Genomic DNA, 26,512 nt, shown 5'->3' with positions numbered 1-26,512 from the left:
TTCCCCTCCCTCATTTCCTTATCTAAAACAAACACCTTCTCTCATGTGCAAAAGGGCTGCTTTCCCCCTGATTTGTTTATTTTCTTCATGCAGGGATGTGTATTCTAGCAGGCAATCCACAACTTGAAGTTGGAAGCGATACATTCCCAGCAAAGCTATGCCACGTGATATTTCTGGCTACAGAGTAAACTGGCTGTCATGTGCAAGGTCTGGCTTGACATTGCTCATGGCAGAAAACATGATACTAGAAACTAGCAGCAGTACAGTCTACAGCAAAGCTTTCCAAGCTGTGTGTTGCGACACCTTAGTGTGTCGGCTTCAGTGTGCGCAAACGCTCCCTGTGCTCTTCCCAGGGCTGGAAAGGGATTAGTTTAACCTCTGGTTTGCTAGTAAAACTGAATTACTGTGTCGTGAAATGCCTAAAAAAGTGTGAAGAGTTTGGAAAGCCCTGGTCTACAGTAATGCAGCAAGCTAGGGAAGTCAAACGGCAGTACGAGTTATTCTCGTAAGCTGATATATATAATTGATCCTCCTTGTCTAATTTTCTCTCTGTTTATGTCATGAATCTCCTGATCCAAAGAGCTGCCTCTAAATTAAGTCCTATTCAGACTAGCAGCTGTATCTGTAATCTTTTCTTCTTACAGTTTGATTCTAAAAGACCATTTGGGGAAATGAGGTCCTGCTTCAGCTATACGAAGTGGTTCAGTGTCTCAACCATGATCGCTGCTGTCTCAAGCATCTATACGATAGGCTGCACTGTAGGCCTGGTCTCTGTGGTTTGTCACTTTGCATGTCTCTGGTTCTGCATCCCCAAAGGACCCTGTTTTACTACCAAATAGGATTTTGAATCCCAGCCTTTGTGGAGAGGTGTTTTCTGGAATGTAGCCTGTACACCAGCTTCAGCATCAAGATTTTTCATGGGCTCTTCACTGTTGAACTGGTTGGCCTTGTGGCAGCTGCTAATAAATAGGATTCTGAAGCTAAGCTACTATCTCCGGGTGACATCACTAAAACCACAAACTAAGGTATCCCTTTATACCTGGGGAGTTCCCCAGTAGGTAGACCCCCCTACCTTGCCTGTAGGTGGCCTCGTATTGTGCCTTACTGAGAGGCATGGAAACAACAAGTTACCTACATGCAATGCAAATACTAGATGCCTAAATTCCCAACGCCAGTTGTATATCTGCACCCACCTTGTGCAAGCAATTCCCAAACCTGAAAGGAAAACTTATTTTGTCTGCATATCTCCTTTGCAACACCAGAGGTATGACACTAATTGGGTTGGGGAATCCAATTTAAATTGGCCTTAAGCAGCATCTGAGGCTCATGATACAGGAACCACGCTAAGGTTAAGTAGCTCTGAGTCTGGTCAGTACCTGGATGGGATCCCATTTTTATTGCATTTAGCTCCCTGGAGGAAAGGCAGGACGGAAATGAAATAAATAAATGCTGCAATTTGTTTTTATTTTATTTAAAACAACACTTCTATTCGTTTTTTGGTAAAGAGGTTTCCAATGCATTTCTATAAACAGTTTTGCTTTATAAAAGCCAACAATGAACAATATTCTTCCCTGGGTGCTATGTCAAGTCCAAAACTGCAAAATGATGTCATAACAAAGCTATTATTACAAGTAAACAGTGCATTGCTGGAAATTATCCTTTGCTACGTTGTAAGCCATCTCACACTTAAGATAAACTATTGTTTCTTTTCACCGCTCATCAAAGAGGCACTTATACTGAGGCCTTAGTTATCTGTTGATTAAAATATTGCTTAAAGGCTAGGTGATGATTGATCAAGAAGGGGTGACAGAAGATCAACAGGTACATAGTTCATGACTTACGCATACTAAGGGTCGAACCATTCCTACTTTGTGTAGAAAACCAGCCACTGCTCAACTTCCTTTTAATCTTCCAAGTTGATGGCACTTCCCAATCTGACACGCAAAGCAGCAAGGGGCAATTGAAAAGGAACAACAGAAGGCAGCAGGAGAGATGCTGTCTTCCTGCTGCATTTATTCTGCAGCCCTAACTACTTTATATTCCGTCTGGCCCAAGATGAGGTTTCCCAGTCAAGGGGGTGAGGGAAAAGATAAGCACCTCTGTTCCCAACTACAGTTACTGCCTTGTATATGGCTCCCTACCTTGAGTGCCACAGTTCCTCCAATGCATGACGTTTCTCTCTTTCACAAATAACCAGTGCAATGGAAGGTAGGTGGGCTCTAACTCTTTTTGCCCCTCTCCCACCGTGGTCCCAATCCAGATCACTGCCTCCTATGTGCATGGGGGCGCCAGGGGAACATCCATTAGCTTCGAGTGCAAAAAGCAGGAGAGGGGGAGTCCAATCCAGACTGAGAGCATAGCGAGGGTTAAATTGCATATACCTCCCCACAATGCCACAGTCTTGATCGGGATCAGGGAGTGGCATGCTGGCTGTGGAAAGAAAAATAGCCATGGGTGGGATTTTGGCCATCAAGAGGCAAATACCTGATCAGGAATCCTATGTTTAGAACTAAGTGGCTAGTTAATGCTTTTAGCCGAAAAGGTTTAAACGGAAGAGGTACAGCAAATGGTTTGTTCGCGAAGTGCGTGTTACATAGTGTTTGTACAGGTGGCAGAAACTGAAGGAATAAAGGAGTAGAAATTCCTGAAATAAAACTGAATAGAAAAGGTGTGAATGGCTATTTTGGAACTTCTAAATGCTACACATCATTAGAGCTAAGGATTTTCAAAGTTATACGTAAATATATTTGGATGGTTGCAACCTTTATTAAGACATCTTAAACTTGCTAATTTTCTACTACAATTTGGGGTTATTTAAAAATGCATTAGACCTTCACTGTAGCACTCGGAAGGGTTTTCCTTACCATGAAAAACCTAGCCGACCCTTAGTGTGCCCATATTCATATTCATTTAACCATTTCATTTCTTGAGCTGTGTCACCTATAAACGGCAGCTTAGTAGGCTGCTTTTCACATGGCTGTTCATTTTCTCTAAAAACTGGTCTGTTTATACCCGAGTCACCTTCACTGAGTGCTTTCAAAAGAGGGTAAAGATTCCGAGTTGTCTTGGATTGCTCATCAATGATTTTCTTTGCATACTTCTGGAATTCCTGCTCCTTGAATAATAAAATGCGTTCTTTTTGTCTGACATAGTCCGTCTCTGCTTGTTTCTCACGATCTTCTTTTAACTTTTTTTCGACCTGCATTGGAAGGGAGGAGGGAAATCTTAAATATATCCAACAATAATTTTATAATATATTAAAACTGAAACTATAAAGTTATAGATGTCCTGATTCCCTCAATAAGAATAAGAATAATAATTAGCGCACGACTGAAGCACTAGCTAGGATAAATGATATCGTGTGGGTGCAATCCTTGTTCTATAAAGTTAATAAACATTGTGAGTGGGACACAAGTACAGCATTAACTACCGAATGTAAAATTCAGCATTCTGAGAATCCCAGTTTAATCCAGTGAAACTAAGCTTTAAGTATCTGTAATGGCATTTGTTTATTTTCTTCCCTCCCTGCGCTCACGCGGTCTCTTTCATTCATTGCCACTGTTGTTTGCCGCTTGGGAGCAGGGAACCTGTCAGTTTTTGCCTATTTAAATATTTAAAATACCACCTACACTTCCAAAACATGGAATATCCCCCTCATCTGATTTTGGGAAATTCCCCCACCCCTTCCTCTGGCAACGCCCCGGAAACCTACACTGTGCAGGACCCCCTATAACCCTCTGGAGAGGACTGGTGTGCAGAGGAGGGAGAGAGAGACAGAAGGAGACAGAGACGGAAAAAGAAAGAAAGAAAGAAAGAAAGAAAGAAAGAAAGAAAGAAAGAAAGAAAGAAAGAAAGAATACTTCTGTGAGTTTTCTGCTCATGATACTCAGGATTCAAGCCTCTGACTATTACACTTCAGTGATGATCTTCCCGGTTTTCTTTGATTTCTGACAGTATGCAAGGTTCCTTTCTCTAAGGCATTTGTCATCTGGAGACAAAGGAAGCCTGTCTCTGGGACTTCATCCATTTGCAGGTGCAGAGGGCAGTTTTCTCACACAAGACTGCCCTCTCAAGCACTAGACAGAAATGTACAAGTCATATTCCACTTCCGCCCTTTTTAAAGAAGTTTACTTTGTAAACTTAATGCCCATACTTACTATCTGCATGACATGGTAGTCTTGTAATTTTAAGTTTGCACAATGATTTCTATGTTTCTTGTCTTTCTCCAGTTCTTGGAAAATCCGATCTGCTTCTATTTGTCCACGAAGTATTTCTTGAGCCTCTAGTCTGTCCTGTTTTTCTTTCTCTTCTTTCCTTTTAATCTATAACAACACAATCCAGTTCTTATCCTGTGGTAGTGAAGCCTAATATCTGATGACTCTTTAACCTGCTACTAACATTAAGAGTTACATATATGCAATTTTGATATTCTGGGCAACCAATTTTTAAATACTTTTATGTGTAAGCCAATCCCACTATTTTAAGGGAATTTGCTTTCATGAAAGCTGCTCAGGAACACAGTGCCTGTGTAAAAGAAGTCTATTTTTTGAGATGAAAGGTTGCATCCAACACTGTCCACTTGCACACTGAACTTCTGCTCTCTCAATGCAACTTCATCTTTCTCTCCCTCCCTTGTGGTCTTCCACATACCCTCAAAATCTGCTCTACATGGCTGCGGAATCCTCTGAAACCTATTATGGGGTGCACGGGGGAAGAGGTAAAAGTGAAATCCAGTTGTGTAAGCAGACTGCTGACCCAATGCTGGATTCCATCCCAACTGATAAATAAGAAATGGTGAAACAGAAAAGCATGCTTAATTTTATTTTTCTTACCACATTCATTCTGTGCTCTGTGATGGATTTCAATTCAGCATTGTTCTTTTCTTCTTTTTCTTTGCGTTCTCTCTCCAGCTGTGCATCTGTCTCTGCAATGTCCCTAGCGATACGCTCATCCTCATCATCAGCCTCCTTTTTCATATGAGCCAGGAGGCGGCTAGTAATGTTGTCTCTGTGCTCCTCCATTAACCTGCAATGGTTCAGCCATAAGTGCCAAGATTCATCAACTGCGTGCTGTGAGGGGAGGCCTGGGGCATGCCTTGATTAAACTACCAAACTGGATAAAACCACACTCTTCTATGCCAATCAGAGGAAGGACTGATGCTCTATATCTCTACCCATACGTGACACCTGGTGCCAGACAGGTGGCGAGCTGGCTGCCAAGGAGCAATCAGGAGCCTTAAAACGCTCCCAGTTGTTCCTCGGTGAAGGAGGCTTGCTGTCAGCGATCTTCAGCTGATTGGTGGTGACAGCAAACCTAACGCTCGTAAACTGCCCTGTGATCCTCAGGGGAAGGGCAGAATGGAAAGTAAACACAAGCAACAGCTGAATTACACGTGTCCAACTGGCGCACGACTGTGCACACGCACATCACAGTAACCCGGATGTGGCCAGAAAAGGAGGAGGGCTTATGGGCACTCTGCTATTGTGTGTGATGACCCAGAATGCAAATCAGGAGTTGCCTGTAAATCAATCAATCTGCACCAGTGTTCCCTACCTGTTGGTGCCTACCCAAAATCAGCTTGCGGTCAGCATCAATCAGCTGACTAGCGTTTACAGTAAGCCCACTGGGGTCAAATGTACTATGGAGCTTGCCTGAAGTGGGCTTCGCAAGCTAGCTGGAATTTGCACTTGCAGCAAGCCCCAAACATAGTTTGCTGTAAGTGCAAGTATCTCTTTGACGGGCCGGCTTGAACTGAAGCTGGTGATAGAAGTATATTTCTCTGCGGTTGCAGTTCAAGCGGCACTTGCAAAGGAATTCTAGTAGCTTGGAGTCACTTGTGACATCGGGTGATTGACAGACCTGTCAGAATGGCCCACAGTACATCACCGAGGTAACTATCTGGCCCACTGGCTACATCCTATTCCTCATCCATGCCTCTGTATAATATTCATCTCTTATACTGGTTCCTAGGCAGGTCTGCGGGTACATTTGTTTGTTTATTGATTTCTATCCTGCCCTTCCACCCAGGGCAGCAGACACAGCAGTCTAAAAAACAGTTTTAAAACATTATCTCAAATCAGTGATCTTACGGTTGGGAGATTGCTTGGCAACTCTATGTATGCTGCCTTGGGTTCTGCGATGGAAGAAATGCAGGATGCAAATGTTATCAGTCAAATAAAATTTTAAAAAAGAGTTTGCAGCAGAATAAAACTGAATCGAGAGTCCTTGGTCCCACAGAGCAGGATTCAACAAACAAGTCCTGCTAGCAGAGAGACTAAACTAAAAATCTTCATTAGTGCAATAGGACTCCCCGCCCCCCACCCCCCTGAAATTGGCTCTATTGGGACCATGAAGAACCCCCAGAAGAATATGATGGGGAGGAGGGGGGATTGTTGTCAGGCAAGCGGAAATGCTGGCGCGGATGCAAGAACAGCCGCAGTGTTACATTCCTTTCATAATATCTCTGTGTGCGAGATGGGGTCTCTACTGTAATGCTAGAAAACTGTACCTTGTTTTATTTGGGTAATGTGTTTCCATTTCCCGCTCACATTCTGCCTACCTGTGCATTTCATCTTCTTTTGCTTTTCTCAGCTTAGCCATAGCCTGCTTTGCTTTATAATGTGCTCGGACTTTATCATCCTCTTCCTCTTCTTTTTGCTTCTCGATAGCCTTGAGAGTCACCTGGTCAGCAACATGTGCCTTTAAAAAAACACACGAAAAAACTCAGAATGCGTGTTTTGTTTACCAAAATAAGTGTCGAGCAGAGCACACTATAGATAAGTCGACTGGCTGGAGGATAATTGGAGGAAGCCCTCCTGCCTCCTGCTGGTCAGGGTAGAAGGTGGATTTTTGTTTTTTGCTGATCCTTGGCCGGCCCTGCTTGACAAAAGACCCCAAACACCCTGTATCAAGGGCTTGGCCAGCTATCATCAGTGGGAGCACCTCCAGCAGTAGCTCTCCAATGACCTGTGCCTTCACTGGGATAACTGGGGCTGGAATGACACTTCTGCCCAATCCTAACTCTTTCCGGGTGCGTGATCGCAGAGGGGTGGCGCAGAATCTTTACATAAGGCTTCACTGCGTTTGCACCAGTTAGGCCCGAGCTATGGAAGATGAGAGAAAAGATCATGAAGAATGTTATAGAATCATAGAATCATAGAGTTGGAAGAGACCACAAGGGCCATCGAGTCCAACCCCCTATGTATTTATGTATTTATGCAAAGTACAGAGTTGGGAGAAAGAGATTTATAGGGATCTGTTCCTGTTTTCGACATCAAAGGAGCAAGAAGCTGAACTCCAATTTTTGCACTGCTTACAAATCCCTGCCCTTTGTGCACCTAACTAGAAGTCATTTCTGTCAAGTGTGGAGACTATTGGCATTGTTTCATATGCAGGTTCCACAAAGATATCAACAGGTGATGAAACATGAATGGGAAATGCCCTTTAGATTTTGCCCAGAAGGAAGCTTTGTCAACAGGTGGTTTGACACTATAGCAGAGTTTTAGACTGCACCACCTTCACTAATGCAGTCGTATCCTGGTTTTTGAACAGTTTAGTTCTTGAACGTTTTGGCTCCCGAATGCCGCAAACCCAGAAGTGAGTGTTCTGGTTTGCGAACTATTTTTGGAATCTGAACATCCAACGGGGCTTCTGCGGCTTTCGAATGGCTGCAGAAGCAGCCAATCAGAAGCCACGCTTGGGTTTCTGAATGTTTCGGAAGTTGAACGGACTTCCAGAACGGATCTCGTTCGACTTTCAAGGTATGATTGTATTGCCAATATCCAATCTGCCATTGGGAATAGAGAGCACCATCATCCGTGTGAGCCTCACAGCTGTTGAATTAGCACATCCTTAACAATCACCTATCCAAACAAAATTGTGCATGGAGGCAGCCTCTCTCTCCTGACCTTTGAACTAAAGGCTCCCCTACAAAGTCATATCTGAAAAGCAATGACACAAGCTCTTGGCCTAAGCACCAGAAACCAACTTCCCCTCTGTTTGTCATAAGCAAGCCTGTGAGTAATTTGACTGGTAATTTGTCCAAGTTAAGCACCTAGTCAAAGTCCAGCGGAAACTGAAATGCGTTTTTTCAGATCCTTAGTTCCATACATTTGGCTACTAACACCCATTTCATACCTGATGCTCCTTTCTACGCCTGATTTTGTCTTCACGCTCCTCCTGCTCTTTCTGCAGCACTTCCTGTTGATTTAGCAGGACCTGCTCCTGAATCTCTGCCCTTTCCCTTTTGTCTTCCAGCCTGCTCAGTTCTGCTAGACGTTCATGCTCTTTTATCCTAAAACATAGAAAAGATTGGTCAATGAGCCATGTCTAAAGTTCCTCTACAATTGGCAGAAGTTCTGGATGCTCAAGAAGACTGGTACAGGTGGATTGTGGTTATTTGCAGGACTTCCTTTTTCTCTCTCTTGAAAGGTGTACCCCCACTTTTCAATCAAATTATCTCCAATACGATTTTTAAAACATTAAAACAGTTCGGAAAATTAAAAATCCTACTGGTGCCCTTGCTCTTCTGGCTGACAAGTAGGGGCTAGGGTAGCCTTCCTCTCAATTATTATTATTATTATATCATTATTTATTGAATTTATATACCGCCCTATACACAGAGGTCTCCCGAAATACTAAGGTGACAGTACTATGCAATGTTTTGAGCCATATACATTCTCCCAATATTATTATTTATTGAATTTCTATACCGCCCTACACCCGGGGGTCTCAGGGCGGTTCACAGAATAAAATCAAGATATAAAACCACAAGATACCTAATAAAAATAAAAAAACAACCCAACAGCCCCCCTCCCCACAACAACAACAACAACAACAACAACAAAAACGTTTTAAAAGGGAATAGGATGCAAATTTGATCAACCAAAGGCCTGGTTAAAAAGGAACGTTTTTGCCTGGTGCCTAAAGGTATGAAGGTGCCAGGCGAACTTCCCTGGGGAGAGCATTCCACAGACGGGGAGCCACTGCAGAGAAGGCCTGTTCTTGTGTTGCCACCCTCCAGACCCCTCGAGGAGGCACATGAAGAAGGGCCTCAGAAGATGATCTCAGGGTCCAGTAGGTTCTTATGGAAAGAGGCAGTCCTTGAGGTATTGCGGTCCTTAGTTGTTTAATTCTGAACTCTCAGATCAACTGGCAGTTGGAGCTGAGCGTTCTTTAATTTAAGGAGTGGGGGGAGGAAGGAACCAGGCAGAGGGCCTACTCGGTGGTGGCACCCACCCTGTGGAACACCCTCCTATCAGATGTCAAGGAAATAAACAACTATCTGACTTTTAGAAGATATCCGAAAGTAGCGCTGTTTAGGGAGGTTTTTAATATTTGATGTTTTATTATGTTTTTAATCTGTTGGGAGCCGCCCAGAGTGGCTGAGGAAACCCAGCTGGATGGGCGGGGTATAATTAATAAATCATCATCATCACTGTCTGGCCAATGGTTGAGGCCAAGCTGGCCTTCAACTCGCCACTTGTATTGTTCCTAAAAGAGAAAAGATGCAGCATCCCTGCGAAGGTCCTTATTCTGTTGACTAGCAACAGAGGCCTTCCCCTCACTTTCAGAGTCCCAGGGCAAATGGTACTTGGAGTACAACTTCCTTCCAGCAGTGAGAGGGAGTAAGGAGTTACAGCTGCTAATTCAGAACATGGTCCAATATGGTATGTTTTGGTTTCCTGCCCCATCCCCCAGCAAAAGTTAAAACAGATCAGCTTCTATGTTGTTGCTTTATGGGGCAAATGTGCTTACGCCACAAATGACACATTTATTTTATTCTGTGGGCTTAAAAAAAAGAGCTCTTGCTAATTATATTTACTGTTCCAGTTGATCCTTGCTGAGTTGCACTCTCTTCCTACGGTTCTCTCTAATCTTTTCCTCCTCTTTTCGTACAGCTTTTTGACGTTCACGTTCTACTTCTTCATCTCTGCAGCGGTACAGGTTTTCTTTTACCTTTTTAAATTCAATCTGAGCATCTCTTTCTTTTAAGCATTCGGTAAGTAAGAGGGCTCTCTGCAAAATAAAATTGCAACGTTTGATAGGGATTCTTTTTATTGTTTTATTTAAACAACAAACAATATTTTAAAGCAATAAACGATGCACCAGTGATGTAAGTATTATACAAATGATGTTTCCCCTTAACAACAGTAGTTGATAATTTCTAATGTGTTAAGAGAGAGAACTCTAAAAGTTAAGTTACATGACACTTAATAACATGTGTGGGTTTATATTGTCTTGTGCTTTGTTATTCCAATATATTATAAATAAATTACTCTATAAAATGATCATCTTCCTTTTCTAACTCTGACCATGTTTGTCGATCTTATCATATTTACAACATCTGATATTTTGATTACCCAGTTCTCTGCTGGTAAGCATTTTTTCTTCTTTCCACTTAGGAAGCAACAGTCAATAAATTTATGACCATTTCTCTATTGTCTGTTAAAACATGATATTTCACATACCCAAACAATATTGGGTATGTGGGTTCATTAGAAATGTATACCCTGCTATAACATCAGTTTCTTTTACATACATCAATCCAAAGAATCTTCATTTTGGGACAAGTCCAAAAAATATGATACATATCTGCATTTGTTGCTTTACATAACCAGCATATATTGCTTGTTGTCCCAGATATATGGTTCAACCTTAATAGTGTAAAGTACTATTGAGATATAGGGACGTGGGTGGCGATGTGTCTAAACCACAGAGCCTAGCGCTTGCTGATCAGAAGGTCGGTGGTTTGAATCCCTGCGACGGGGTGAGCTGCCATTGCTTGGTCCCTTCTCCTGCCAACCTAGCAGTTCGAAAGCACGTCAAAGTGCAAGCAGATAGATAGGTACCGCTCTGGCGGGAATGTAAAAGGCGTTTCCGTGCACTGCTCTGGTTTGCCAGAAGTGGCTTAGTCATGCTGGCCACATGACCCAGAAGCTGTACCCTGGCTCCCTTGACCAGTAAGGCAAGATGAGCGCCGTAACCCCAGAACCATCCATGACTGGACCTAACGGTCAGGGGTCCCTTTACCTTTTTACCACTGAGATATAAGTTTAAATGTTATATAATTAGAGAAGTTTGCCAACTCACAAGGTTGCGGGGGGGGGGGTCACTTGGTTCATGCCACAAAGGTATAGGGATTGGAGCCAACATGGGAAAGCAGGTTTGATGAAGCAGGCAGAGAGCTGGGTGCTGGCTCTGCTTGCTTCATCAAACAAGTTGACGGAGGAAAGCAAGTTTCTTTCAACTGGGGAAGGTCAAGTAAACAGGATGCTATCTCAGAGTCCCTGTACCAGTGTTTCTTCAATAGCCTCGGAATCTGCTCCTGTCTGGGGCCTATACACATTAAGATGAGGTGGGGGGTGGCAGCCATTCCTAGACAGTTTGGACGTGACTGGCCTGCTTTGCAAAGAAAGGCATAAGCTGGTTCTCATGGCCTCACACAGAGCGATTACCTTCTTCCAATATTAATGATCTGTGTCAATGAAACCAGTTTTTCAAATTTGTTAAGAGGGCTACCTGATAGCAGTTTTTTTACTGATGAGAATGCTAGGCCCCCCATTGCTTATTGTATTAGACAGTGTTTTCCCAGATACTCTTGGCTTCTTCTGACCCCATGAAAAGCTTATTAACAGCCATTTTGATTGTGCCTATTTCCCTCATTTAATACAGCCTCTATGTTGAACATATCCCCTACATTAAAGTGAAATAATAATAATAATAAATGTTACATGGAAGTCTTTCACTCTCTCATTCTGATAGTACTGATAGAGTTTGGATTTCGCCACCGCCTCTTTTCGCTTCTGTGCTTCATACTTTGCTTCTTCCAGGTCAACCTTTCTTTTTTCTTCCTCATCCCTCTCCTGACGCTCTTTCTTGGCTTTCAGTTTCGCTTGTGCCATACCCTGCAATGCAATATTTTATTCATTCATTCATTCATTCAATATTGTTGCAATCTGTCTGTCTCGAGAAAAAATGAAGTACACCTCTGGGAATGAAGTCAAACTGATGTGTTAGCAGTACCAAAGTGACCTCATCGGGGCACAAGCCTGGGCAATGTGTATAGAGGTCCTGTGCTGCCCAGAGAACAAGATCCACCCCACCCCTCTTTCAGCCGAGCTGATTTGGTCCAAAGAAAAGCAGAGTGATATGATTGGCACCAGCTTGGCTGCCATTTCAAAGGGCATAATTGAAGCAAGTTTCGTCTATGTCTTTGTTCTTGGCATCGTCTTCACAGGCACCAAAGACTCGCTCAAGTCTCAGGTTCTCTCAACAGATGCTAAGACAAAGTTTATAGGATTGTGGGAAATCTACAGTGGGTTGGTCCACCTGGCTGCGCTCTTACTCAGGCCTCACAACTTGCCTGTGTTGGTCTTCTGTCTACTCATCCAAGCCATGATGACAAAGTACGTCTGGAAGCTGCTGGAGTTTGATGCAGCTCAGGTTACCATCATGCATTACTGGTTTGGACAAGCGTTGCCAAAAAGAATCATACAAGGCGCCAACCGTCTTAGGGACTGCGGGGTTTACTTCTTAGCCTTTTCTTCTCCTGAAGATATCCCACAAGGCAGTAGAGGTTTAGGATCAGTTTTTTCCTTCTCCTAGATGGGCTACCTTCCCAGGTTAACAAGCCCCATCTGTCCTCACGTCCCTCTATAGCACATATAGAAACTGCCTTCTTGACAACTGGACCTAGTCTTATTCATTCAATCCGCCAGAGCTTGTCTTTGCAAACCCTAACTCACCTAGGGTTTGAGACCCATCAGCTACCCACACCTGGTTTATCCAGCCAGCTGAAGCCGCTCCCAGGGAGTTGCTGCTGTCACAGATGAGAGCTGAGGACAGGGTGGGGACCAAAGGTGGATAAACTACCCCAGAAGGAGTATGGCACGTACCCCACCAGAGGTACTAGGGTAAAGAGTAAAGGGGACCCCTGACCATTAGGTCCAGTCGTGACCAACTCTGGGGTTGCGACGCTCATCTCGCTTTATTGGCCAAGGGAGCCGGCATACAGCTTCCGGGTCATGTGGCCGGTGCTACCCCTCCCCATAACCCTATGCACCCAACTTCCTTGCATGATGCATTGTAATAAAGTACTCAACTAAGACATTTGGTCTAGAGTAGTAAACAGGCATTTGTTCATTTATAAACTACTAACTACGAACTTTTTTTTTTGTATAACCCACTGCTCTGGCACATGCATGCTGCATATTATGACACCATGCAAGGCACCCAATGTTGCAGATACAATGTCAATGTTGAGGATCAGAATGTTGTTGTTTAAACTAGCATCAATAACACTAATACTCAGCAGAATGAGCAGCAGAGAGCAAGGATCTGCCATCACCAGCCACTGCTGTTTTCGCCGGCTGGGCTGACTCCTCCTCTTACCTTCACAGAGGCTTGTCCTGTGAGAAGGAGCAGGACCATCTGATCTGAGGATGACAGTATTGGGCGTCTATGAGCCTACCTGCTATGATGCCACAAAATGTTGGCAGATTTCATTTAGGCCCCAGGAGATGAAGGCCTCACCCAGTAAGGTCAACAACTTCTGGCTGCATTGCAGTCACTTCCAGGTAGGTTGGGTTGCCAGACTATTTCTCAGGAGCCACCAACAAACAAACAAACAATGATCAGCCCATTTCCATCCAATCTGTTGATTTGAAAAACCTTGTACCTTTAAGATTATGGTGCCTGAGTGTCTTTTCTTTTATCCCTGCCATATCCCATTTTCCTATTTTGTCATATTTTTTTTTAGTCTGTAAACCTGAGGGCAGAGGCTGTGTTATTTTTATCAATTTGTAAGCTCCTTTGGGAGCTTTCCTGACTGAGGAGTGGGGCCTACACATGTAAATAGTGCTCAACAGTCTGTATAGTAAATCAGTGTTATTTTTTATCTACTGCAATATGAGTTGACCTGAAAAACTCATGGTTGAGGCAAGTTCTGAACGCAGGACTTCTCAGCTCAAACTATAAAATTATCATTATCATCATTATTATTCATTAAATCATCTGAAGATCACAGGGGTTTACAACATAAAAATACAAAATGAGAACACAAGATACCTAAATAAAAAACAAAATCAAACTAACACCCCCCCCCTGCAACTAACATATTTAAAAGGCCATAGGATATTTAATCAGTCAAAGGCCTGGTTATAAAGAAACATTTTTGGCTGGCACCTAAAGATGAATAATGAAGGTGCAAGGCAAAGCACTCTGGGGAGAGCATTCCACCAACAGGGAACCACTGCAGAAAAGGAACATTATTGTGTTGCCACCCTGCAGACCTTTCATGGAGAAGGCATAGGAAGAAGGGCACCAGAAGATGATCTCAGGGTCCAGGTAGGTTCATATGGAGAGAGGTGCCCCTTGAGGCATTGTGGTCCTAAACCATTTAAGGCTTTACAGCAATTTGAATAGGGCCAGGAAACTGATTGGCAGCCAGTTCAGTCGGGCCAGGATTGTTGTTAAATGCTCAAGCAACCTGGCTGCCGAATTCTGCACCAGCTGAAATTTCTGAACCGTCTTCAGAGGCAGCCCCATGTATATCATGTTGCAGTAATCTATTGCTGATAAACACATATATTCTGATTTTACTGAAATACTTTTGACTGACCAGCCCAGTAGTAAGAACAAGGATAGAAATACAACCAGGACTGTCATAAACATTCCACAGGCACTGAAATGTATGTGTGTCACTTACGGCAATAGTGTTTTGCCAGTTTTTCACAAGTGCTTGAGACTTTAAGTGCAGATCTTTCCGCTCCTTCCTTTCAGCACGAATCCGGGCTGCTTCTCTTGCTGGGGCGGTGAGGCTATCGTGAATCCTCTCCCATTCTTTTTTGGGGAGTATAGTTATTTGTCGGAGATCTACTCCCACCGGAAGAAATATTCCCTCCACAACATCATCTTCGTTTGCTAGATATGAAAAAAAAAAATCTGTCAAATGCCGTTCACTTTTAGAAGACATCTGAATGCAGCCCTGTTTAGGGAAGCTTTTAATATTTGATGCATTATGGTATTTTAATATTTTGTTGGAAGCCACCCAGAGTGGCTGGGGAAGCCCAGCCAGATGGGTGGGGTATAAATAATAAATTATAATTATCATAATAATAATAATAATAATAATTACGACTCTTTCACCTTCTGAGCAAAACGATCATGCTTTCATACCAGGTTGAGATAGCAACCCTGGGCACGCTGTATGATGGAGACATCTTCACACTGCAACCCTAAAAACATGTTCATTCTCTGGTTTCAGTGAGAATGCTCCCATGTAAATGTTCATAGGATTAAAGTCTTATAGGTCTGCTGAGATGCAAACACTTCAGAGTTCAGAGGGACTTATTCCCAGATAAATGACAATGGACGGGATTTGTCAAAATATTTGGGCCATTGGGTACATTTGTATTTTGGGAGGGTGCCATGGGCACCACCCTCTCTGGTAGCTTTTATTTACCCTTCTCCAGCTCAATCATTCCTGCTACTTTCCCACCGGGGGTTCGAAGATAGCTACCCTCTCCTCCTCATGATGGGGTTTGTGGGTGCTCAGAGGCTTCACAGCTACCAAGGAAGTAAGTCCCCAATGGTGTCACTATGTCACACAGGTGACCCCAGCAATATAAGATATCAGCCTTAGTCAACTTATGGATTCCTCATAGTGGAATAATAACCACAACATTGAGGACATTTCCCAGAGGCCATTGGCTATGTGAAGGAAGTTATGACCTGAAAACAGAAGTGGCAAAAGGTCCCTATCTAGGATTCTGTTATGAGACGCTAGGAGACTGTTAGGGAAATAAGCTATTTAAGATTTTCCCAGACACCCCACCTTAAACTTATCACAGTTAAGGCCGCATAAACGAAAATGCTGATAGCGGGAAAGCAGGGCAAAAATGAAATGCTTAAAATATAAGCCGCAGTTCCTCTGAGGATAGGGAATGCCCCACCTGGGTTAGTGGCAGCACCCAAATGACACGTAAGTATTATTTTCCTGCTAACTACAGCTTTTAAATTCAAACAGCAAAGCTGAAATCTCCATCTTCAGGGACAGCCCCATTTATTTATTCGCTTTGCATCCCCCAAAGATCTCGGGGCAGTTCACAGCATAAAAATCATAGCTGCCAACCTTCCCTTTTTGTGTGGGAAATTGCCTTATTTCAGCGTCGTTTCCCACTGCTATCCTGGATTGTTAGATATCCTGTAGACTGTCCCCAGGACAGGTGAGGCTGCTGATCCCTTATTTTCAAATCTGAAAGTTGACAGCTATGGTCTTTAGCATATGCGCCGCTAGGGTGCAACGATCCTCCCAGCGCCCCCAAATTTAATTTCGCGTGCACAGCACCGTTGAGAATGACAAGTGCCATCGTTGAGTCTGACAAGCGCCACTGTTGTAAATGACAAGCGCCGCCGCTGGCATGGCAATTCTTTGGTAAATAAGCTCACAAAGTCAAAAGTCCTTTAGTGAAACAGTAGGTATACATTTCGGTAATATCTAGGTATATATGTATTTTGTTTTTCTAGCTTGATCAAAGTTATTTTTTATTTCATAATTATTTCATAATAAATATATAAATAAATAACAGGTGAGGCTGCTGATCCCTTACTTTCAAATCCGAAAAGTTGACAGCTATGATAAAAATACCAAGACAAAAACACAAAATACATAATAATAATATTTCTTCAATTAAAATTTGTTTTCAACACTGCACTGCCCATGTATGCCGTGTTGCAGCCACCTCTTGCAGACAAAAGCCATCGATTCTGATTTCACAATATCTCTTTTGTCTGACCAAACAACCCAGCAGTAAGAGAGAGGATAGAAGGACGACGGAGAAAACTCGCCCCGCAACCGCCCCGCATTTTGCCAGGGCGAAGGCGCCGAGCCTCATGAGGAGGCTCAAACTGGCAGCGGGTCCAGGCGCATCAACGGGGACCACCGCTGCCCTCCTCCTCGGACCCCCAAGCAGCGCCTCCTTCCCCTCACACGCACGCGTGGCTGGGCGCTCCTGCCCTCTGCGCTTCTTGACGGCCTGGCGGGCGGCGGCGGCGGCCATCATGGCGTGAGGCGACCCGCCGCCGACGCGACTCCGGGCCTTAGCGCGCGTGCGGCGGTTGCCAGGCAACGGCGGGACGGCAGCGTCGGCGGACGGGAGGGAAGTGACGCGACGTTCTGAGGCGGCGGCGCGAGAGTTGTCCGCGCGCCGCTCACGTGACCCGGCTTGGAAGGAGACGTTGCAGGTCAGTGCGGCCGGGCGAGTCCAGCAGCTGCTGCTGCTGCTGAGGCGGCAGCGGTTGTTGTTGTCGTTGTTGTTTGCTGTTGGGGCTCTTTACCCCCCCCCCCTCCTCCTGCTCCGTGCGCGGCGCCCCCCTCCCGCCGCTCAGCCGGTCCCTCTGCCTGGCTCCGGCCCGCAGGCGGTCCGAAGCCGGAGGGAGACGACCCGGGTTGGGTGGATGTGGGGTGGCGGGATGGGGAAGAAGGGACCGGGCAGGGTCTCCCCCGCAGGCTTCCCCCCATATTTGCCTTGTGTGGGACTCCGATGATGTGGGACTCCTGTGTCCGGGGGCATCTGTTTATCAGCTCCATCTGTTTATCAGCTCCATCCGGTGGTGCATGCTCTGGTTATCTCTCGCTTGGACTACTGCAATGCACTCTACGTGGGGCTACCTTTGAAGGTGACCCACAAACTACAACTAATCCAGAATGCAGCAGCTAGACTGGTGACTGGGAGCAGCCGCTGAGACCATATAACACTGGTCCTGAAAGACCTACACTGGCTCCCAGTACGTTTCTGAGCACAATTCAAAGTGTTGGTGCTGACCTGCAAAGCCCTAAAGGGCCTCGGTCCAGTATACCTGAAGGAGCGTCTCCACCCCCATTGTTCAGCCCGGACACTGAGATCCAGCGCCGAGGGCCTTCTGGCGGTTCCCTCATTGCGAGAAGTGAGGTTACAGGGAACCAGACAGAGGGCTCTGTGGAACGCCCTCCCTTCATATGTGAAGGAAATAAGCAGCTATCTTATCTTTAAAAGACATCTGAAGGCAGCCCTGTTTAGAGAAGTTTTTAATATTTAATGTTGTACTGTTTTTAACACTTGCTTGGGAGCCGCCCAAAGTGGCTGGGGAAACTCAGCCAGATGGGTGGGGTATAAATAATAAATAACAAATAATAACAAATCCAGCGCCGAGGGCCTTCTGGCAGTTCCCTCGCTGCAAAAAGCCAAGTTACAGGGAACCAGGCAGAGGGCCTTCTCGGTAGTGGCACTCGCCCTGTGGAATGCCCTCCCACCAGATGTCAAAGAGAAAAATAACTACCAAACTTTTCGAAGACATCTGAAGGCAGCCCTGTTTAGGGAAGCTTTTAATGTTTAATAGGTTATTGTATTTTAGTGTTTTTTTGGAAGCCGCCCAGAGTGGCTGGGGAAACCCAGCCAGATGGGCGGGGTATAAATAATAAATTATTATTATTATGCGATGAAGGCACTCGGCGCTGGTCTGCCCAATTATTATAGAGAGGTGGAAGGGTCATCCAGTCCAACCCCACTGCTCCAGCCAAGCATCCAACGTCTGCTTTAAAAAAAAAAACCTCCAAGGAAGGAAAGTCTATTCCACTGTCGGGACGGCTCTTGCTGTCAGAAAGTTCTTGATGTCCTAATGTTTTTTATTTTTGTTTACTTACTTACTTATTAAATTTGCCTATCACCCTATACCGGCAAAGGGATGCGGGCGGCGCTGTGGGTTAATAGACAGAGCCTAGGACTTGCCGATCAGAAGGTTGGCGGTTTGAATCCCCGTGACGGGGTGAGCTCCAGTTGCTCGGTCCCAGCTCTTGCCAACATAGCAGTTTGAAAGCACGTCAAAGTGCAAATAGGTACCGCTCCGGCAGGAAGGTAAATGGCGTTTCCGTGTGCTGCTCTGGTTCCCCAGAAGCGGCTTAGTCATGCTGGTCATATGACTCGGAAGCTGTACGCCGGCTCCCTCAGCCAGTAAAGTGAGATGAGCACTGCAACCTCAGAGTCTGTCACGACTAGACCTAATGGTCAGGGGTCCCTTTACCTTTGCCTTTACCCTATACCAGCAGTTTTCCTTTCTTTGTAATTTGAAGCCATTGGTACTGGAGCAGGAGAAAACCATCTCGTTCCCTCTTCCATGTGACAGCCCTTGAGATAGTTGGAGGTGGCTGTCCTATATCTCCTCTCTTCTTATCCAACTTGCACATACCCAACTCCCTCAACTGTTGCTCACAAGGCTTGGTTTCCAGACCCTCGATCATCTCAGTTGCCCTCCTCTGCACACGTTCCAGCTTGTCAACGTCATTCTTAAATTGTGGTTGCCCAGAACTGGACACAGTATTCCAGGTATGGTCTGACCAAGGCAGAATAGAGCGGGACTATGACTTCCCTTGATTGGAACACTATACACTTCGGCGGATGCAGCCTAGAATAGTGTTCGCTTTTCTTGCTGCTGCATCACACTGTTGACTCACGTTCACCTTGTGGTCTGCTAAGACCCCTAGATCCTTTTCACATGCACAACCAGCAAGCCAGGTGTCCTCCATCTTATATTTGTGCAGCGGATTATTCCTGACTAAGTGCAGGAATTCATTGAAATTCATTTTGTTAGTTTTGGCCCAGTTCTCCAATCTGTTAAGGTCCTCTTGAATCCCAATTCTGCCTTCAGCGGCATTGGCTACCACTCCCAGTTTGGTGTCATCTGCAAACTTTTATGAGCATCCTTTCAATACCTTCATCCAAGTTGTTTATAAAGATGTTGAACAACAACAGGCCCAGGAGAGAACCCTGCAGCACCCCACTTGTCACTTTTTTCCAGGATGATGAGGAACCATTAGTGAGCACTCTTTAGGATCCCATCAGGCAACCAGCTACAAATCAACCTAACAGTTTCCTCACCTTGCTCATACTTTACCAGCTTCTTTGCAAGAATAACATGGGGGACTTTGTCCACAGCCTTACTGACTGCTCCTTCCCTTAAAAAATAATAATCAAAAAGCATGCAAGGCAATGTATGTTGTAAATATTATGAATACGACTCAGCTGTTGGGGAGCTGAGAAAGCAGTAACTGCCTTCATAGGATTAAATATACACATGTATGCTCTCACTTGAATTTCCTTGGCTCTTCTTGCCTCTCTTCCTAACTAGATCTGTGGTGGCAGCGATGGAAAGCTTCAGACGGCAGCTTGCTTGGGAACTGCTGGGAGGGAGCTGAATAGTGGAGCAGCTTACCAGACTGTTTCTGTCTCCTGTTGTTTCTTCCTTCCCCTCAGGACAAGGTAAATAGTGTTCTAATGTTGAGCACTGACCCAAACTGCCCGCTGCTTAGGAAGAGCAGGGCTGCCAGCTGAATGAAGAACTGTACTGTACATGCCAGAGGTCTGCCAACTGCTTGCCCTCACAGCAAAGTGTTTATCCCTAAATGCAACTGTCATTTGCTGCAGAGATTGCAAGGGGTTTGGGGGGCTGAGGATGTTTACATGCAGTTTATGTTGATAAACAGGGAATGGGAAGTAAGGTTAAGTCGCTTCCCTGTTTATTGCCTGTGTCCAGTAATTTTCTTTGGCATATATGAGGTGCCACTACTCATCTCTTTATAAAAGTGCCGCGCATCTGAGCACACAATGATTACAAAAAAAGTGACTGACTCCATATAGGTGAGCACTGTCACAAAACCCCTCTACCTGTGTCTAAAGAACGCAAAAGCAGTTCAGAGTCTAGCGTGGATCATCTTACTTTATGCAATTGTGTGAATGCATATTTATTTTCTTGATCTGTTCTTGTCTCGCACTGTCTCCAAATTATTCATGTTCAACCAAACAGTGCTTCGTAATGGTTCTGCTGGGATGAAAAGCAAGATTCTAAGCAAGTCGGCTCAAAGATTCAAAGATAACTACGACTGACAATGTGCTTAGAATTGCAGCCCGAGAATCTTTCAATGAAAACTGAAGCATTGCCAAAGTTCTGCTTTGTGTTTCTGTATTAAGTCAATACCTGGCACAATATTTATGTGTGTGTTTATATTCATACCCCGCTTTTAAGCCAAAATTGACTCCCAGAGTGGCTTCCAATTAAGTACAATATAATTAATGACATGTTGGTATGGAAGGTGCACTTCTTCCAGCTCCTGGCATTTGATGTCATAATCCCATCTAAAAGCAGCCCCCTCTGATCCACTACTAGGGTCTTCTGACACTTAGATATACAATTTGTGTAATTTTGTCATTACATTATGTTATTTTGTCTAAATAGAAAAAAGAAGTTGGGATCACTTCTTTGTGTTGGACTTGTACTGGTGAGTCCTGGGTTCAATCTCCCCTGAACCTCACTTGCTCACTATAGCTATTATCTCTAAGCCTGCTCTATCTCCCAAGGTTATTGTGAGGATAAAATAGGAGGGAGAAGAGTATATATCACCTTGAGCTCCTTATAGATAGACTAGGATGATAATGAAAGTAGTCTTGCTCTCTTTATGTGCAGATATTACAAAGGGATCTGCATTCATATTGGGGGAAACTGCTTTTTGTCTGACACCCTCCAATGAATTCAGATTTCAAACATCAGTGTCGGCTAGTGAGTACCATTGTGTTGTTCCACTATTAGATTACAGTAGTACCTCGGGTTACATACGCTTCAGGTTACAGACTCCGCTAACCCAGAAATAGTACCTTGGGTTAAGAACTTTGCTTCAGGATGAGAACAGAAATCGTGCTCTGGAGGTGCAGCGGCAGCAGGAGGCCCCATTAGCTAAAGTGGTGCTTCAGGTTAAGAACAGTTTCAGGTTAAGAACGGACCTCTGGAACGAGTATTTAACCCGAGGTACCACTGTATCTGCCTTTTGTGATGTACACCTGGCATTGCAACATACATGTGTGCATATTTGTTTGTGTCCACTTCAGGTCTAGACTGACCTGGTTGAAACATAACAAACTGCTTTATTGTTACGAGCACAATCTGCACACAGGAGGGGAGGAGCTTAAAACCTGAGAATCTGATTTGTAATAAACTGCCGTTTGCTGTTTCATTCAACTGCACCAAACTATGGCTTGCTATCAGACTTTTATCTGAAACCTATAAGGCAAGAATGGGGAACCTATGGCCTCAAGATTCACCAGACTACAGTTCCTGTCATCCCTGACCGTTGGCCTTGTTGGGTGGGGCTGAAAGGAACTGGAATCCAACATCAGCTGAAGGGTCAAAAATTCCCCATAGAGTATGGTAAATAATTGCATACAGTGGTGCCCCGCAAGACGAATGCCTCACAAGACGAAAAACCCGCTAGACGAAAGGGTTTTCCGTTTTTCGATGCGCTTCGCAAGACAAATTTCCCTATGGGCTTGCTTTGCAAGACGAAAATGTCTTGCGAGTCTTGCGATTTTTTTCGCTCCCCCCCCCTTTTTCTAAGCCGCTAATAGCCTTTTAGCCGCTAAGCCGTTAAGCCTTTAATAGCCCCTAAACCGCTAATAGCGCTAATCCACTAAGCTGCTAATAGGGTTGCTTTGCAAGACGAAAAAACCGCTAGACGAAGAGACTCGCGGAACAGATTATTTTCGTCTTGCGAGGCACCACTGTATTCCAAATGGGTTTCATATCATAGGATACTGTAGATTGTAATACAGTACTTTCAAAAGCACACTTGAATACTGCCACACACAACCTGATTTCTGAATGAGAGACAATATTTTTTTTTGGCATAGTTCCATTTCTAAGATCATGGTCAGACTGTAATATAATACAGTAATTGCATACTTAAGCAAATAATTCTTTCTCATTTCCAGGTTTACATTTATCCAACAACAATGAAGGTTCTTCTAGTTTTTGATTTTGACCATACAGTTGTAGATGAAAACAGTGATACTTGGATTGTGAAATGTGCACCAGCTTCCAAGCTTCCTGATGAAATTAAAAATTCCTATCGGAAAGGATACTGGACAGAATATATGGGCAGAGTCTTCCGATACCTGGGCGACATTGGCATAAGAGAAGATGAGATGAAAAGAACTATGACAGCAATCCCTTTTACTACAGGAATGAAAGAGCTGATAGATTTTATTGGCAAGCACAAAGACTTTTTTGACTGCATAATTATATCGGATTCCAATGCAATATTTATTGATTGGATTTTAAAAGCTGCTGATGTATCTCAAGTATTTGATGAAGTGTTTACAAATCCTGCAAGTTTCAATGACTGTGGCTCTCTCACTGTGCAGAATTGTCACGCTCATGATTGTGCAAAGTGTCCTATTAACCTCTGCAAGAGAAAAGTCTTAGAAGAATTCTTAGAACATTTAAAGCCCAAGGTGAAATACTCACAAGTTATATATATAGGCGACGGTGGGAATGACCTGTGCCCAGTAATGTGTTTGAAGAAAAGCGATGTTGTTATGCCAAGACAAGGGTATATGTTGGAAAGCTTGATTTCTCAGTTGTCTCAGAATCTTGTTCCCGTGGAGGCTTCGGTTGTCGTCTGGTCATCTGGATTTGAGATCCTGGCCTACTTAGAAGTACTTACAAAAGGATAGAACTAATTAATACTGCCAATGGGTGGTGCTCTCTGAATCTTTTCACAGCAGAATCGTTTCTTTATGAATGTTAGGGGGGGAAATAACACTTTGTTTATGCTACTTTGATTCATTGTCTTCCCTTGTGCAAACTCGGTGGGGTGAGGTTCCTGAGAAAGGAGGGAAATTCTTAAAAGAAGCAGCAGGTTCCGAAGGCTGCAGTTCTGTAGACACTTACCAGCAAGTCCCGTTGAACTCTAGAGGGCTTACTTCTGAGTAGACATGTATAGGATTGCACTGGAAGTCATTGTTAAATATAATTGCCATGTAATAGCTATGTTACATGAGATAAGCTGTCGGCAGGGTATGTTTTATGAGATATAGAAACTGTTTCCCTCTAATTATCTGATGGAGAGGAGAAATGCAGCCAGAGCTATAGCTAACACTGCACTGTTGTGCCTCGGTGCTACGTTCAGCAACAGCTGTCCATTTAAGATGATATGATAGGTATCCCTATGAGCTAACTTTTAAAAGGTTGTCAATATCATGTGGGATGTGGCTTTGACTTCTCGTCTTGTGATCATCCCTCACCCGGAGCCCCTTGCAGCCATTATAATTCAGCTGCTTTGCAAGAAACGTAGAACTTCCACACTGTATGTGAGTAACAAGCCATTTCTGTATAACCTTCTGAAGCTCTTTTCTTGAGGGAGAGTTGCTTCCTTTAGCCACAAAATCAGCCTAGAAATGGGGGCTAATTTTGTCGCGCACACATCTCATCCCCACGCATCTCATCCCAACGTGGCTCTTTTACATTATTTAGCAAACAGCCAGCATAATTCAGCATCAGCCACTAATCACAAAGTGAAAGCTGATACCATGTGTAGGCAGCATTAACAAGGAATAAATGTGAGCAACACTTGAAGGTTTTGTGTTGTCTGACTTCACGTGCCCATGCAGTGTCTGCTTTAATTGCATATGCCCTGTGAAGAAATTAAAAGAGATGATGGAATGATACCTGTACTCCTCGTAAAAAGGTGCTTTGTAATAATGCAGCCTTCCATGTTTGCTTGGAAGTAATTCTCGCTAATTTCAATAGGATTTACTTCCGTGTATGTGTGCATAGGATTGCAGCCTTAAAACAGAAGTCAGTTTTGCTAAAACGAGTGTCCTGTGTATGATAAGGTTGGAAAGGAGAATGTATCGATCCAATTTTGATGCATCTTAATGAAAGTTCCTGTGACTGAGACACCATGTTTTGTACCTCTTTGTAATACCTCTGAGGATATTACCCAGGAGTTTGTGGTCCATCTTCCTATGACATTTTATTAGCATTAGAATGGTGTGTCTGAAATGAAAGGTTTGAAAAGTGGCATATATTGATAAACAGTATTGTGTTGACCCTTTTACCCTATCGTGAAAGGTGATTGTGTTAAAATGTTTTGCTTAATATGTGGAAAAAATATTTAGATAAATTGGTTTTCCTTCCAGTTTTTGAAAGCATACACGAAGAGTAAAGAGCATAACTTGGTAGGCTTCCAGATTCTAGTCATTTGGTGGCAAACATCCCTTTGATGAGTTTACTTAGCAAACTGCTAAAATTCAAATACTGAGGTACAGTGATCAGTGGATTTCCTTGAAGATCCATTTCTTGCCCAGTTGTTATTTTGTCTGTATACAATGTGCCTGCTGCAATTTTTGGAGTATGTATATTCTTTAAAAATAAGACAGATATAAATTTAATTTATCCTGTTTGTAGTTTTGTATTTAAGGATTCATGCTTATATAAAGAATACTTAATTAAATATTTTATTAAGTAACTACATTACAGTTTGAGGTCTTTTGCTTTAATGTAAAATCTTGCTGCAGTGGAAACAGAAGCAACCTACATTTGTATAAACAGATCTGAGATTACAGAGATACTGAAGAGATTTTTGCACTCTTGACAGTGAAAGAACAAAAATACAATGGCAGTAATCCCATTGAATCAACTAATAAAAATAACCTGTAACTGGTCTCAGTCAGCACCTCGAAACCGTTCTAAAATAACATTTCCACCTACTAAAAACTATGAAAATGTCAAGTTTTGCAGGGAAGGTGTTCCAAAGTTGTGCTGCCACAGAAAACGACTTGCTGTGAGTCATTGCCAAGCTGCTGCTAAGTTCTGGAAACATTAACCTATCCTTGCATGCTCCCTTTCCTTTTTAGAAAAATTGCTCTGCTGTAGCACGCTACTTTCAGTGTAAACTCCTTACATGAGAAGGTTGTAGGAGAAGCGGACGTTTAGATTCAGGATGTTATAGGAATTCTAAGGTCTCAAATATAGAATAAATGTTGATAATTGCACAAGGTAAACACACATACATACTGTAAGTATATAAGCCACATGTCTAAAATAGTACTGGTGAGCACCATAGCTGTCAAGCGTCCCTTATTTGGAGGGACAGTCCCTTATCCTAGCGCCATGTCCCGCTGCTGTCCCTTATTGATGGATGTCCCTTAAATTTCACGGGTTTCAAAGGAAGCCGCTCCTCCCCCTCCCTCCCTGCCAGCCAGGGAGGAGGGAGGCTCCAACTGTGTTGCTTGACTGCCCTACCTGCCCCCCTCCGGCCTCCTTTCACCAGCCTCGGCCCCTGGGAGCCCCTCCCTGCCGGGACTGGGGGGAGCCTTGGGCCCTTCCTCCGCCATCCTCCTCACGGCCACCAAACCGAGCATCTCTGCCTGGGGCCTCCCCTCTGCCCATCGCCCCTGTTCCCGATAGGCTGTACTGTGGCTGTGCCGCCGAAGGACCCAGATGAGATGGGCAGCCTGGCATGGCCTATGAATTGCTGAGGTGCCTTGAGAGGAGAGTGAGGGCAACCATAGAGAAAGCAGTTCAGAGAGAGGAGGAAGAGGAGGAGGCGGAAGCGGAGGCGCGGGCAGGTGTTCCAAGGGCCACAAGGGAAGGACCGCAAGCGCTTATCCCATAGATTTGTAGTGGTAGACTAGCATAGATGGTC

The 26,512-nt window shown here is 44.1% G+C and overlaps 2 protein-coding genes across 4 annotated transcripts; one reads left to right on the top strand and one right to left on the bottom strand.

Moving 5' to 3' along the window:
• Positions 1–1,437: 1,437 nt before the first annotated feature.
• CFAP210 (cilia and flagella associated protein 210) lies at positions 1,438–17,107 on the bottom strand. 2 transcript variants are annotated; one of them, XM_083709652.1, is made up of 9 exons: positions 16,997–17,107; positions 14,708–14,922; positions 11,733–11,906; positions 9,824–10,017; positions 8,137–8,293; positions 6,560–6,699; positions 4,833–5,025; positions 4,158–4,322; positions 1,438–3,199 (listed from the first exon to the last, which is right to left on the bottom strand). In XM_083709652.1, the coding sequence occupies exons 1-9, from the start codon at positions 17,061–17,063 to the stop codon at positions 2,861–2,863; spliced, it is 1,644 nt and encodes a 547-aa protein (XP_083565778.1). In that variant the 5' UTR covers positions 17,064–17,107; the 3' UTR covers positions 1,438–2,860. The 2 variants fall into 2 exon arrangements, with proteins under 2 accessions (XP_083565778.1, XP_083565777.1); XM_083709651.1 differs by having other exon boundaries at positions 16,991–17,106.
• Positions 17,108–17,162: 55 nt separating this feature from the next.
• On the top strand, positions 17,163–25,338 carry PHOSPHO2 (phosphatase, orphan 2). 2 transcript variants are annotated; one of them, XM_083714715.1, is made up of 4 exons: positions 17,163–17,244; positions 20,164–20,294; positions 21,268–21,310; positions 22,794–25,338. In XM_083714715.1, exon 4 carries the CDS (start codon positions 22,815–22,817, stop codon positions 23,535–23,537), a length of 723 nt encoding a protein of 240 aa, XP_083570841.1. In that variant the 5' UTR covers positions 17,163–17,244; positions 20,164–20,294; positions 21,268–21,310; positions 22,794–22,814; the 3' UTR covers positions 23,538–25,338. The 2 variants fall into 2 exon arrangements, with proteins under 2 accessions (XP_083570841.1, XP_083570840.1); XM_083714714.1 differs by lacking the exons at positions 17,163–17,244; positions 21,268–21,310.
• Positions 25,339–26,512: the final 1,174 nt, after the last annotated feature.

This window comes from Podarcis gaigeae (assembly GCF_964106915.1).
Source record: "Podarcis gaigeae genome assembly, chromosome: 1".
NCBI lineage: Eukaryota > Metazoa > Chordata > Lepidosauria > Squamata > Lacertidae > Podarcis > Podarcis gaigeae.
The sequence above is the reverse complement of the archived record's forward strand: the minus strand, read 5'-3'. Positions and strand labels throughout refer to the sequence as shown.